Raw genomic sequence first — 12,240 nt, 5'->3', positions numbered from 1 at the left:
TATATTATATGATATATAGAACATTATAGTAATATTCTATTTTGACTATTTTATAAGGAAATGTATATATTCAAAAATTATTTATTTAGTACCTATTATATGCCTGGCACTAGGCTGGGCACAGTGTAAATGCCCTTTTTCAATTAAAAAGATCAGTGAGTTCACTTTGGAGGTTTATAAAGGCGAGAGAGGGATGCTGAAAGAGTGGTGGCCTCTACAGCTGCCCTGGGAACACTGGGTGAACTCTGGCACTGTGGTGGATTTAAGAGAGGGAGCGCCCAGCTGGAAGCCTGAAAACCAGGATCTGTCCCTAGGTCCCCACTGAGCCACTGAGTTACAGAGAAAATTTTGACCTCTCTGTGCTTCAGTTTCCCGAAGTCTGCCCCATAATCACCTCCTTTCAGTAAAATGACAAAAGAACTGACAATGTGGAAAAGTCTTAAAATTAAAGATGCTGATGATAAAAGAAGCCAAGTTATTTTAAAACTTTTTATTGAAAAATAACAGGGAAGTGTGCACATAAGCCTAGCACCACCCAGATCAAGAATGGACCATCACTAAGCCCCCATTGGGCCCTGGAAGTCGCTACCATCCCCTCTGGGAAACTGCTACTCTTGCTTCCAACAGCACAGACGACTTTTGCTAGTTTTGTGCTTTGCATTAATGGGAGCTGGCAGTATATACACTTTCACGTCTGGCTTCTTTTGCTCAACATCATATTGTGAGATCCAACCATATTGTTGGCTATAGTCATAGGCTGTTCATTGTCAGTGCTATGTAACATTCATTCCCTATGTGAATGGATCACAATGTACGCATCCATTCTTGTGTCGAGGCATTTGAGTGGTTTCATATATAGCCCTTGATCTACAGAAAAGATCAGAAATTCTCTTATGCAGAAGGAGTGATCCACAAATGAAATTCACCATCTCTTTCCTACTTTAAATTGGTCTGATCAAAGGAATTTTTTGTTCGTTTTCCTTCCGTGTCAGAACAACAGCTGCTCTGACTGTAAATTAAGCATCAATACTTTTGACCAGGAGTTACAGAAAGGAGAAGGGGGTTACTATATTGACCACTGACTCAAGGGAGTTTTCTTCCTACTTCCAAAGGAAACTAACCTGGCTTTGGACGGTGACTGTTCCTCAAGGAAGGGACTGTCTTGAGTTTCTTTCTGGTTCTGTAACAGTGTCCCACATCCAGGGGTGCTCATCAACGTGTGGTGCTGGTGGACAGAGCAGATGGCACGTGGGAGGGGAAACAGCACCCAAACAGGATGCAAAAAAAGGCACTTGAAATTACCACTTTAGAAAATAAAGTGATGTTTATGCACAGAATAACACAATTTCTTGTTCACACATCCCACCTATGACATTAATCAGAGCCTTCACCTATGGGCTGAATGTCATCTTTTCCACTCTTAGTAGTTTACAGATTTTTTACTTTGAAGTGGAAGAGAAAAAAAAAAAAAAAAGCCATAGCTGCCCTAAAAGGAATGAGGAAGTGAGAGCTCTCCAGTGTCTGGCTGGCTCCATCCGTGTGACAGCCCATGATGTTCTTTCCGGTCTCTGTAATATTCTGAATTTCCACCTGCCCACCCCCTCGCTTATAATGCAGAGCATGTGAAGGGAGACCGGCTCAGTCTCTCTCTCTCCCAGTGGACTAGAAGGAGCAGAGTGTTATGCTGTTTCTCCCATTCTTTACAGCTCAGCGGATGTAAAAGAACTCTGGCTAGAGACCCTCCAAGGGTAAGTACTATATATTAACATGCCTAGAAATTACAAGCTGCCTCGCAAGCCACAGGTCACTCAGATCACAGGCAACAGAAAACATCTGTCCCGTGGAATATGCTCTCACTTTACAAAGTCTCAGGACAAAGAAAGCTTTGCTTCAACGTGAAGGCTGCACCTTTTTGGTGTAGGAATTCTGTAAATGTTATCTTTGTTTCTGTTTACTATTTTAGCATCCTGGGGTATGTTTTTTTTTCCTTTTTGGATTAGATGAGAAAATCCATGCAAAGCACCTACCACGATAGCTGCCATATAGTCATCACTCACCCAAAAAAGTTAATGTTAATTTAAAATGTTAATGTAATTGATATCCAGATTATCTCTTGATGGGAACGGAATAAATTGGTAACAACGTTTAGAGTGGTAAAGATAGTTGGCTTAAATAATTTAGAAATAATTGTGTTCAGACGCTGTTCTTAACAACATACGACATCTGGTAACACAGAACTGACTTTAAATGAAAACTTGTCTACGTAATAGTTTTTTTCCAAAGTAAAGGCAATTGAAAAAATGGCAAAATAGAAAAATAAATAAATAAACAGTTTCAAACTCTGTGCTTTGGCAAAGCGGCATGGAAAGTGGCCAACCTACTATGTGTGTCCCTCCTAACTCCTTTCCATATGATTCGTTGTAGACAGAGCCACAGCCACACGGGAGTGAAATCCACCTCTGGACAGTCAGCTCCAATACTGATGAAGCTGAGAAGCAGCCACAATGCTGTGAGTGACCCTCTCACATTTATTCATTCACGTCTCCTAGAGGCAAGGGCCAAGAGATATTTACCTAATTTTATGTTTTCTCTTTTAGTCAAAAACACTAAATGCCAATAATATGGAGACACTAATCGAATGTCAATCAGAGGTAAGAAAGCAATTTTTAAAACTTTTTATCTGTACTGTGAGAAGGTGGAAAACTTTCTGTTTTAATTGAATATTATTTGGGTTGAATATTAATTATCAGAGTAGTAAATTAACATCACACATGTAGTAAATTAAACACATTAATTAGGATCTTATATGATGCCAATCTTTAATATTGCTTCTAGAAGCTAGAAAAAACATCAATGCACTCTACTGACTTCATTTTTAACATGAATAAAATGTTGTATGTGTGTTTTGTGGGGAAAGACTCGATAGGTTTCTTCAGTCACTATATTTAACTGAAATAAAAATGTTTTTAGGGTGATATCAAGGAACATCCCCTGTTGGCATCATGTGAGAGTGAAGACAGTATTTGCCAGCTCATTGGTGAGTTTTAAAAACATACTGATCTTTTATGTAAGTGCTAACAACCAGTGTTCTTGGTTTGCAAAACCACAGCGCTTTTACTCTACTAGGAATTTTTTTTGTATAAGTATTCTGTTAAAGACCGCAGAACATTAACCCTTAAATGGCAGGTGTGCTCCAACTCACTAGAGCAGGGAGTGCCGGGAGAGGAAAGAGACTCTCCATAAAGAATCCCCAGTTCTGCCAAGGGTTTTTAATGCAGTTCATCTCCTGGCCATGTATGTTTCGACAATTAGCATGCACACATTTGAAAAACACACAATGTCTTTTCCATTTTCTTCCTCCACTTATGGAGAATGCATCCAAGAGCCTATGAAGCAACTGTCGCTGATCTCAAATCCCAAACGACCCACCATTCACTCTCAATTTTTTTCATAATGCATTTCATTATAGCGTAACCCTGACCCAGTTCTCCTGAACCATAAAGACAGGCCACTTCTTTCCCATCATGCTTCCACTTGCCAATCTAAAATGTATACAAACAGATGCCAATGCATTTAGAAAATATAGCCTTTATAATTAGTAAAAAAGAGAAGGAAGGAAGGAAAAGAAAAGAAAGAAGGAAATTTTTGAGATTGCAATATCCATTGCACACACATCTTGTGGATTTCGGAAGGACAGAATATCTTGATAACGTTTTGCTGATAATTCCCAGTTGCGAGATCTGGGTTCAAGCCTTCCCGCAGCGATTCGTATTTGCCTCTGTCCTAAAGCAGCAACCAGGAAAACCCAGGTGACCGGTCACCTGGAAGGAAGAATGGTGTTAGCTCCCTCTAGTGGCTGTTGAGTGCCTGCGTGGCTACTAAGGGTTGCTATATGCCTTCGAAAAGATATTGAGCAAGTCACTTCCTCACCTTTTAAGCTTCGTTTTCGTCGCTAAAGGAGGAAATCAAAATAATTTATTTCATATCAGAAACTTCCTCTATAGTTATTCAGGCCAGTAAGTTAAGATGGTTGTTTATGATCAGCACAGTCAGGTTTTGCTAATTTTCTGTAGCAAACAGCTGGAAAGAGTGAAAACAGGAAAGGTGGAGGCCTTGAGGAACCCTGGTGTTGCTGTTTAGGGAACTGGTTGCCCTGGTAACAGTGTGCTTGTTTATCGGTTGGTTTTTCTAGATTAAGATTCACGCCCTTTGCTTTCTCAAGTTTTCAAAATTATTTTTCTCATATCGCATACTATAGACCACATTATGTGGCCAACGATACCCATTTTCTTACCTGGATCTTTGCTTATTAACACTGTAGTCTAATTTTTCTCATTGCCTTGTTTTCTTGGCTGTAGAAGTTAAGAAGAGAAAGAAGGTGCTGTCCTGGCCCTTTCTCATGAGAAGACTCTCCCCTGCATCAGATTTTTCTGGGGCTTTGGAGACAGACTTGAAAGCACCGCTATTTGATCAGCCCTTGTCAATTATCTGTGGTGACAGCGACACACTCCCCAGACCCATCCAGGTAGGGGTGCATTCTCTCATAAACCTACTTCAGTTTTCAATTGGACACGCAAAATACTCGGGAAATCTGAATGTCTTTCTCCTATTAAGTTTGTAGGGACTGATCTTCCATATTTTCCACTCTTCGACATGGCACTCCCACATACGTGTGCAGTCAGAAGAATATCTGACTGCTTCCATTCCAGAAATTGAAATTAGTTGTATTTGCCAATAAGCTCAGAGCTATGGTCCCTCCATTCCTCTGACTTCACAGAGTGGAGAATGCTGAAGACTTTTAGCTTCTGAAAAGTCAAAAGGGGGAAACAGAATATAGACTTTGTGATCCGAAATCCAATGTTCATATGGAAGTATTGGAAAGGAGAGAGCTCCAAAGTGATTTTAGAAAGTGCAAAATTAGAGCTTTCACAATTTGTCTCCTCTTAGAAAAATAGCAGGGTTGAGGAAGGCCACTGATAGCAACTGGACTGAAAGCAAAATCTGACATCAATATTCCTGTTAAGACTATCTCAGTATACTAGAGAAGAAGGGTAACCCTTTCCTGTTCCTATTGCTGTTTCCTTTAGGACATTCTCACTATTCTATGCCTTAAAGGCCCTTCAACGGAAGGGATATTCAGGAGAGCAGCCAACGAGAAAGCCCGCAAGGAGCTGAAGGAGGAGCTCAACTCTGGGGATGTGGTGGATCTGGAGAGGCTCCCCGTGCACCTCCTCGCTGTGGTCTTTAAGGTGAGTTCAACATACTTGCGCCAAATAACCTGCCAAGTGGCCCTGACACACTCGTTCTCAGGATGCAAGAAATAGGCTCTTCTCCCCACACAGCAAGGTACACTGATCTTGGAGTTTAATTTTTTTCGTTAAGACCTTTATTTATTTATTTAGTAAGCACCTCTGTTTCTGTGACCTCAGATTCCAACAGAAAGTGATGCATCCAACAGAAAGTGATGCATTCTGCTCTCCCAAAACTTTGCCAAGTACAGGCAATTTGATTGTTCCTTGGCAGAATCCATATATCAAAATCCAGTGGCCCCTCAGAACACACCCACCCGGGGATGGTGCCTCTGACTCTGCCTGATGTTAGAAAGTTGCAGAGAGGCCAAGGGTGTCAGAGAGGGGGTTCCCTGGATTCATCAAATGCAGGAATGAAGGGGCACAATCTATGATGGGCTAAGCATAGAACACCCTGCAATGGAACGAAAATCAGGTGAAAATGAGGACATGGGGCATCGTACAGTACCAATAGGCCAACAGCCCGCTCTCATCCCCCAGGACTTCCTCAGAAGTATCCCCCGGAAGCTACTTTCAAGCGACCTCTTTGAGGAGTGGATGGGTGCTCTGGAGATGCAGGACGAGGAGGACAGAATTGAGGCCCTGAAACAGTAAGTCATCAAAGTCATCAGTGACTGCCAGGCCGCATCGCCTCCGTCTTTTGATTCTTTACATAGCCTTCTAAATGCTTCATGATCCCTCTTCCATGAGAATTGTGATGTTTAGGAAATCCGAGTGGAATTGCTCATCCACTCCCAGAATAAAAACCAGAGGGTGCCCTGGACTTTTGAATTTTAATTTTAGCCAAATGAAATATTTCTTCAAAAAGTAGAAAGTGAACTTCAATCCTCACAAATCCCAAGAGGTAGGGAAGTCTAAAAATGTAAGATGTTCAAAAAGGTATGAGATAAAATCAGACCTGAGAACTTTAACACAGGCTCACCAGCAAAGTGTGGGAATTCCGGGTTATCTTTAAGCTGCATTGACTGGTGTCATGCAAGGCAACAGTTCTCCCATAAAACATCCCTCAGGATGCAGCCAGACAGCGTGGTGGGGGGCAGTTGTTTTGTTCATAAAACTTCATAGCATATTTCATCTTCTTATAATTAACCCAAATGAAAGCTATATAATAACAAATTCCAGTGAGAGTAAAAATAATAACATATGCAATGGAAAGTGTGATCTATTAGTGACTAGAGAATTCTAAAACCCAAGCTTTGAAATGTCAGCATGGTTGTCACATCCTATGAAAGTTTATCTAAATGTTATAATTGTCCCACATGGCTAAATACTTTCAATGACATATGTATAGAATTGAAGACATTAAAATGTCTGTCCCAAAATGAAAATTCTAAGATTATCACAATGAGTTTCTACCTAGACATAAAGCATTTTTATAACAATTCCTTCTTCTAAGAAATGAAAATAATCACCATTTCATTTTTGAAGAAGTGAGACTTTAAGAAGTCTAATTTCTTATCATTAGAAACAATGTTGCGATTTAAGTGCCGCCTTACTATGAACACGCCCTTAGAAACTGATTTAGTCTTCATAAAGATTTCTCAGAATGTTGTAAAAATGTGTCATCTTCGTTTGGTAATTATAGTTTTGTTTCTGTCTTTGTTTTAAGGCAAGAAAACCAGTCTAGCCGTGTTAGAAACAGAAAGAAATTCTACATGGCTAAATGATTACTCAACAAAACTATTTTCTAAACATAAAGGCAAACTATGGTGTTTAATGCAGATTGCCTTCATAATTCAAGCTCTGTAGAAATAATAAAGGGCTGTGTTATTGGTGTCCCAATTACAAAGGCCAGTTTCTGAGCTCCTCAAGACCTTGTGGTTAACCAGTCTCACTCTGTGTCAGTTGCCACTGGAAGTGTCTGAATGGGCATTTCACAATATTACTTGTGAAAATGCACCTTCCTCATTTTAAAGGAAGTCTGGTTTTGGCAGAAACTGTCAGCTTGCTACACCGAAGACCATTAGCCTTTTTGAAAACTAACATCCCTCCACTTGATTCCAGGGTTGCAGATAAGCTCCCCCGGCCCAACCTCCTGCTGCTCAAGCACTTGGTCTATGTGCTGCATCTCATCAGCAAGAACTCTGAGGTCAACAGGATGGACTCCAGCAATCTGGCCATCTGCATTGGACCCAACATGCTCACCCTGGAGAATGACCAGAGTCTGTCATTTGAAGCCCAGAAGGACCTCAACAACAAGGTTTGTTCTGCTTACTGATGAGAAATCCCCAACTTCTGATCTCACCATCTGTTTGCCAAGTCCAGGCAATAAAATGCTTCTGAATGTCTCCAACTGACTCAGAATCACAGTGAAAATATAAAATGCAAAATGCTTTTGTCATAGTTCCACTCTCTCAGATACATGTATCTAATGAAACTGAATAAATCTGTGTCTTCCGTCATCTGTGAGACAGACGAGTGCTGCGAGTGTTTACATCACTCTCTCCCGATATAAAAAAGCCCTCTTGTTTTTGTGTTTTGTACACCACAGTCTATCAGTCTATCAATCTGGGAAACTACTTACTTAAATGAAAATTTTATTAATACTTTAAATTTTTTTAAGTTCTTAAATTTAAAATGCATGTCTCAAAACACCAAGGAGTATTTAACTTTAATGCATATGATTGTTGGCATGGTGGCTCACGTCTGAAATCTCAGCACTTTGGGAGGCCAAGGCAGGCGAATTGCCTGAGCTCGGGAGTTTGAGACCAGCCTGGGCAACATGACAAAACCCCGTCTCCACTAAAAATAGAAAAAATTAGCCAGGCGTGGTGGCGGGCGCCCATAGTCCCAGCTGCTCGGAAGGCTGAGGCAGAAGAATCGCTTGAGCCCAGGAGGCAGAGGTTGCATTGAGCTGAGATCGGGCTACTGCACTCCAGCCTGGTGACAGAGTAAGAGCCTGTCTCAAAAAAAAAGTATCTGATTATTCCCAAATTTCTGTATGCTCTTTTCAGACACATAAAGATCTCAGATTCTCAGCCGGGCGCGGTGGCTCACGCTTGTAATCCCAGCACTTTGGGAGGCCGAGGAGGGCGGATCACGAGGTCAGGAGATCGAGACCACGGTGAAACCCCGTCTCTACTAAAAAATACAAAAAATTAGCCGGGCGTGGTGGCAGGCGCCTGTAGTCCCAGCTACTCGGAGAGGCTGAGGCAGGAGAATGGCGTGAACCCGGGAGGCGAAGCTTGCAGTGAGCCGAGATTGTGCCACTGCACTCCAGCCTGGGCGACAGAGCGAGACTCCATCTCAAAAAAAAAAAAAAAAAAAAAAAAAAGATCTCAGATTCTCATTTTGGCACCTGACTCCAGTGTCCCCATTCTTCCTCACCTCCCAAAAAAAAAAAAAAAAAAAAAAAAAAAAAAAAAAAAGTCTTCAAGCTGACAAATTGCTTACTTTTCCTCACAGGTGAAGACATTGGTGGAATTCCTCATCGATAACTGCTTTGAAATATTTGGGGAGAACATTCCAGTGCATTCCAGTATCACTTCTGATGACTCCCTGGAGCACACTGACAGTTCAGGTATGGAATGTGCTATCATTTGATTATGTTTGTAGGGAAAAGTTCATGCCAGTCTGCCAGTAATGTAAAGCATCTCTGATATTTGAGGCAGAAGTTACCTTCACAAATCACCGAGTCGGACTAGACTCCAGTCCATTAGGAAGTCATTAAACATGAAAACCCTGCTCCGGGCTTTTCCTGCAGCGCCTCCTCAGCCCACAGATAGTCTTTCCCCCTTCCCAGTGTACATCGCAAATCACTGCTGATTTCACTAAGCTACCTTTAGCTCTAGAGTTGGAGTGAGAAACTTTTGTTTCCACTTCATGGGATATGACTCCATCACAATGAAAATGGGTCCAGTAAAAGGAGCAGTTTTAAAAATTAAGGTCAATAAATTTTCAGTGAAATGCTGTTCTCTCTTTTCTTATTCTCTCCTCTCTTTCTCTCCTTCCTCCCTCCTTTACTCATTTCCTTTCCCTATTTTTCTTCTGATGTCAAAATAAATTCAGAAAGAAACAAACTTTTCATGCGGTACATTTCTTGTCATATCAAGCCCCTAAGTAGTTCTGCTAATAAATCACCTAGTGCCCTGATTGGTATGAGCAGGGCGAACTGTAGCAAATTTCATTTCTAAAAGAACTTGAATGGCCGTGCACGGTGGCTCACACCTGTAATCCTAGCACTTTGGGAGGCCAAGGCAGGCAGATCACCTGAGATCAGGAGTTCGAAACCAGCCTAGCCAACATGGTGAAACCCCGTCTCTACTAAAAATAGAAAAAATAGCAAGGCATGGTGGTGGGCACCTGTAATCCTAGCTACTGAGGAGGCTGAGGCAGGAGAATCGCTTGAAACCAGGAGGCAGAGGTTGCAGTGAGCCAAGATCACATCACTGCACTCCAGCCTGGGGAACAAAGCGAGACTCCATCTCAAAAAACATAAAATAAATAAAATACAAATAAAAATAAATAAATAAATAAACCCAAACAAACGTTCAACTGCTGCTTGACTTCCCCCAGATGTGTCAACCCTGCAGAATGACTCAGCCTACGACAGCAACGATCCTGATGTGGAATCCAACAGCAGCAGTGGCATCAGCTCTCCCAGCAGGCAGCCCCAGGTGCCCATGGCCACAGCTGCTGGCTTGGATAGTGGGGGCCCACAGGATGCCCGAGAGGTCAGCCCAGAGCCCATTGTGAGCACCGTGGCCAGGCTGAAAAGCTCCCTCGCACAGCCCGATAGGAGGTACTCAGAGCCCAGCATGCCGTCCTCCCAGGAGTGCCTCGAGAGCCGGGTGACAAACCAAACACTAACAAAGAGTGAAGGGGACTTCCCCGTGCCCCGGGTAGGCTCTTGTTTGGAAAGTGAGGAGGCTGAAGACCCATTTCCAGAGGAGGTCTTCCCTGCAGTGCAAGGCAAAACCAAGAGGCCGGTGGACCTGAAGATCAGGAACTTGGCCCCGGGTTCGGTGCTCCCGCGGGCGCTGGTTCTCAAAGCCTTCTCCAGCAGCTCGCTGGACGCGTCCTCTGACAGCTCGCCCGTGGCTTCTCCTTCCAGTCCCAAAAGAAATTTCTTCAGCAGACATCAGTCTTTCACCACAAAGACGGAAAAAGGCAAGCCCAGCCGAGAAATTAAAAAGCACTCCATGTCTTTCTCCTTTGCCCCTCACAAAAAAGTGCTGACCAAAAACCTCAGCGCGGGGTCTGGGAAATCGCAAGACTTTACCAGGGACCACGTCCCGAGGGGTGTTAGAAAGGAAAGCCAGCTTGCCGGCCGAATCGTGCAGGAAAATGGGTCTGAAACCCACAACCAAACAGCCCGCGGCTTCTGCCTGAGACCCCACGCCCTCTCGGTGGATGATGTGTTCCAGGGAGCTGACTGGGAGAGGCCTGGAAGCCCACCCTCTTATGAAGAGGCCATGCAGGGCCCGGCAGCCAGACTAGCGGCCTACGGGAGCCAGACCGCGGGGAGCCTGACCGTCGGGAGCATGAGGGCGAGGATGCTGGAGGCGGACTGCCTCCTACCCCCTCTTCCACCTGCTCACCACGTAGAGGACTCAAGACACAGGGGCAGCAAAGAGCCACTCCCTGGCCACGGACTCTCTCCCCTGCCTGAGCGATGGAAACACAGCAGAACTGTCCATGCTTTTGGGGACTCTCTGGGGCACGTGTCTGGCCCAGGGAGACCTGAGCTCCTCCCGCTGAGGACCGTCTCCGAGTCCGTGCAGAGAAATAAGCGGGACTGTCTCGTGCGACGATGTAGCCAGCCGGTCTTTGAGGCTGACCAATTCCAATACGCCAAAGAATCGTATATTTAGGAGGGAGGCCATAGCTTGTGCTACCTGTAAATATGAGACTTGTAAAGAACTGCCTGTAGATTGTTTTTAAAAGGTCTTGAATAAGCTCCTTTAGAAAGTTGTGGAAAGCCCTCCTCAGTGAGGATAGCTACACCATGGCCATGGCGATCAGATAGTCTGTGTGTACCTGGATTTGTGCAATATGTAAAAATGTATAAAATGTATTCTAGATAAGGTGTTAGGTGCAAAGAGTGTCTAATGATCCCTGCACACGTTTGTGAACTTGCAGTGAAGTACATTGCTGTTCCTTGCTTCCTGGGGCACTTTTCTCTTGGTTAGTGTTTAAAAATTATCTTTGCTTTTTTAATGTGGCCTCAAATGTCATGCCAATTTTCACATTTTCCACAAACTCCATTTAGAGAGAAATGTTTAAATCTCTGGTATAAGTTTACTCCTTACTAGAGTAAACTATATATTACTCTATATAAGCAGCCTTGCAATAACTAATCACCACCATAGAAGAAAGAAACAGACTGCAAGGAACAGAGTTGAGTGTCTGGAGCCATCAAAGGCATTAAAAACTCCAGTAAAAGCAGGGGCCATAGAAAAAATCATGAAAAACACTTCAACATGTCCTTTCAATCATCCAATTAAATTTGGGCAGATTAATGAAAATGTATTACATCAATATTAACTCATCTATAGCACTTTGAGTTTCTTTGTAGTTCATGATGTCCTATCCTATAATGTGGAGGTAAATGATTTTATATGCATTGGGGGTCATATATAAAACTTCAATGTAATTTCACTACAATAAATTGCCTTCCTTATTTGAAAGTAAAAATGTTCACTTTTTATTGACATGTTAACTCCTTTCCCTCAATTAACAGAAATCCACTAAGAAGATCATTCACATGTTGGTTCACTCAACAAGCATTTATTGAATATATATTCACTATTCTAGACTAACAGCAAGACCGGGGATCTTGTTTAGGAAGAAGCAGTCCCTGTTCTCCAGAATTTGCAAAACCATAAAAAAGCACCTACTTTAAGACATTTTTTTTCAGCAAGCAGTCATTCTGCCAGAAAAATTTAGTACACAAATACAGGATAACATAACAAATGTAAAATTTCTCATT

At 42.7% G+C, this 12,240-nt stretch overlaps 1 protein-coding gene across 1 annotated transcript; it reads left to right on the top strand.

Annotated features, from left to right (window-relative positions):
- The first annotated feature begins 2,102 nt into the window (after positions 1-2,102).
- On the top strand, positions 2,103-11,945 carry TAGAP (T cell activation RhoGTPase activating protein). The gene is made up of 9 exons (XM_030809919.1): positions 2,103-2,509; positions 2,598-2,651; positions 2,971-3,037; positions 4,359-4,525; positions 5,088-5,249; positions 5,790-5,899; positions 7,314-7,509; positions 8,715-8,829; positions 9,825-11,945. Exons 1-9 carry the CDS (start codon positions 2,411-2,413, stop codon positions 11,120-11,122), a joined length of 2,268 nt encoding a protein of 755 aa, XP_030665779.1. The 5' UTR covers positions 2,103-2,410; the 3' UTR covers positions 11,123-11,945.
- The last annotated feature ends 295 nt before the right edge of the window (positions 11,946-12,240 follow it).

Source organism: Nomascus leucogenys, chromosome 3 (genome assembly GCF_006542625.1).
Source record: "Nomascus leucogenys isolate Asia chromosome 3, Asia_NLE_v1, whole genome shotgun sequence".
Classification (NCBI taxonomy): domain Eukaryota; kingdom Metazoa; phylum Chordata; class Mammalia; order Primates; family Hylobatidae; genus Nomascus; species Nomascus leucogenys.
This window is presented reverse-complemented; position numbering and strand designations above follow the sequence as displayed.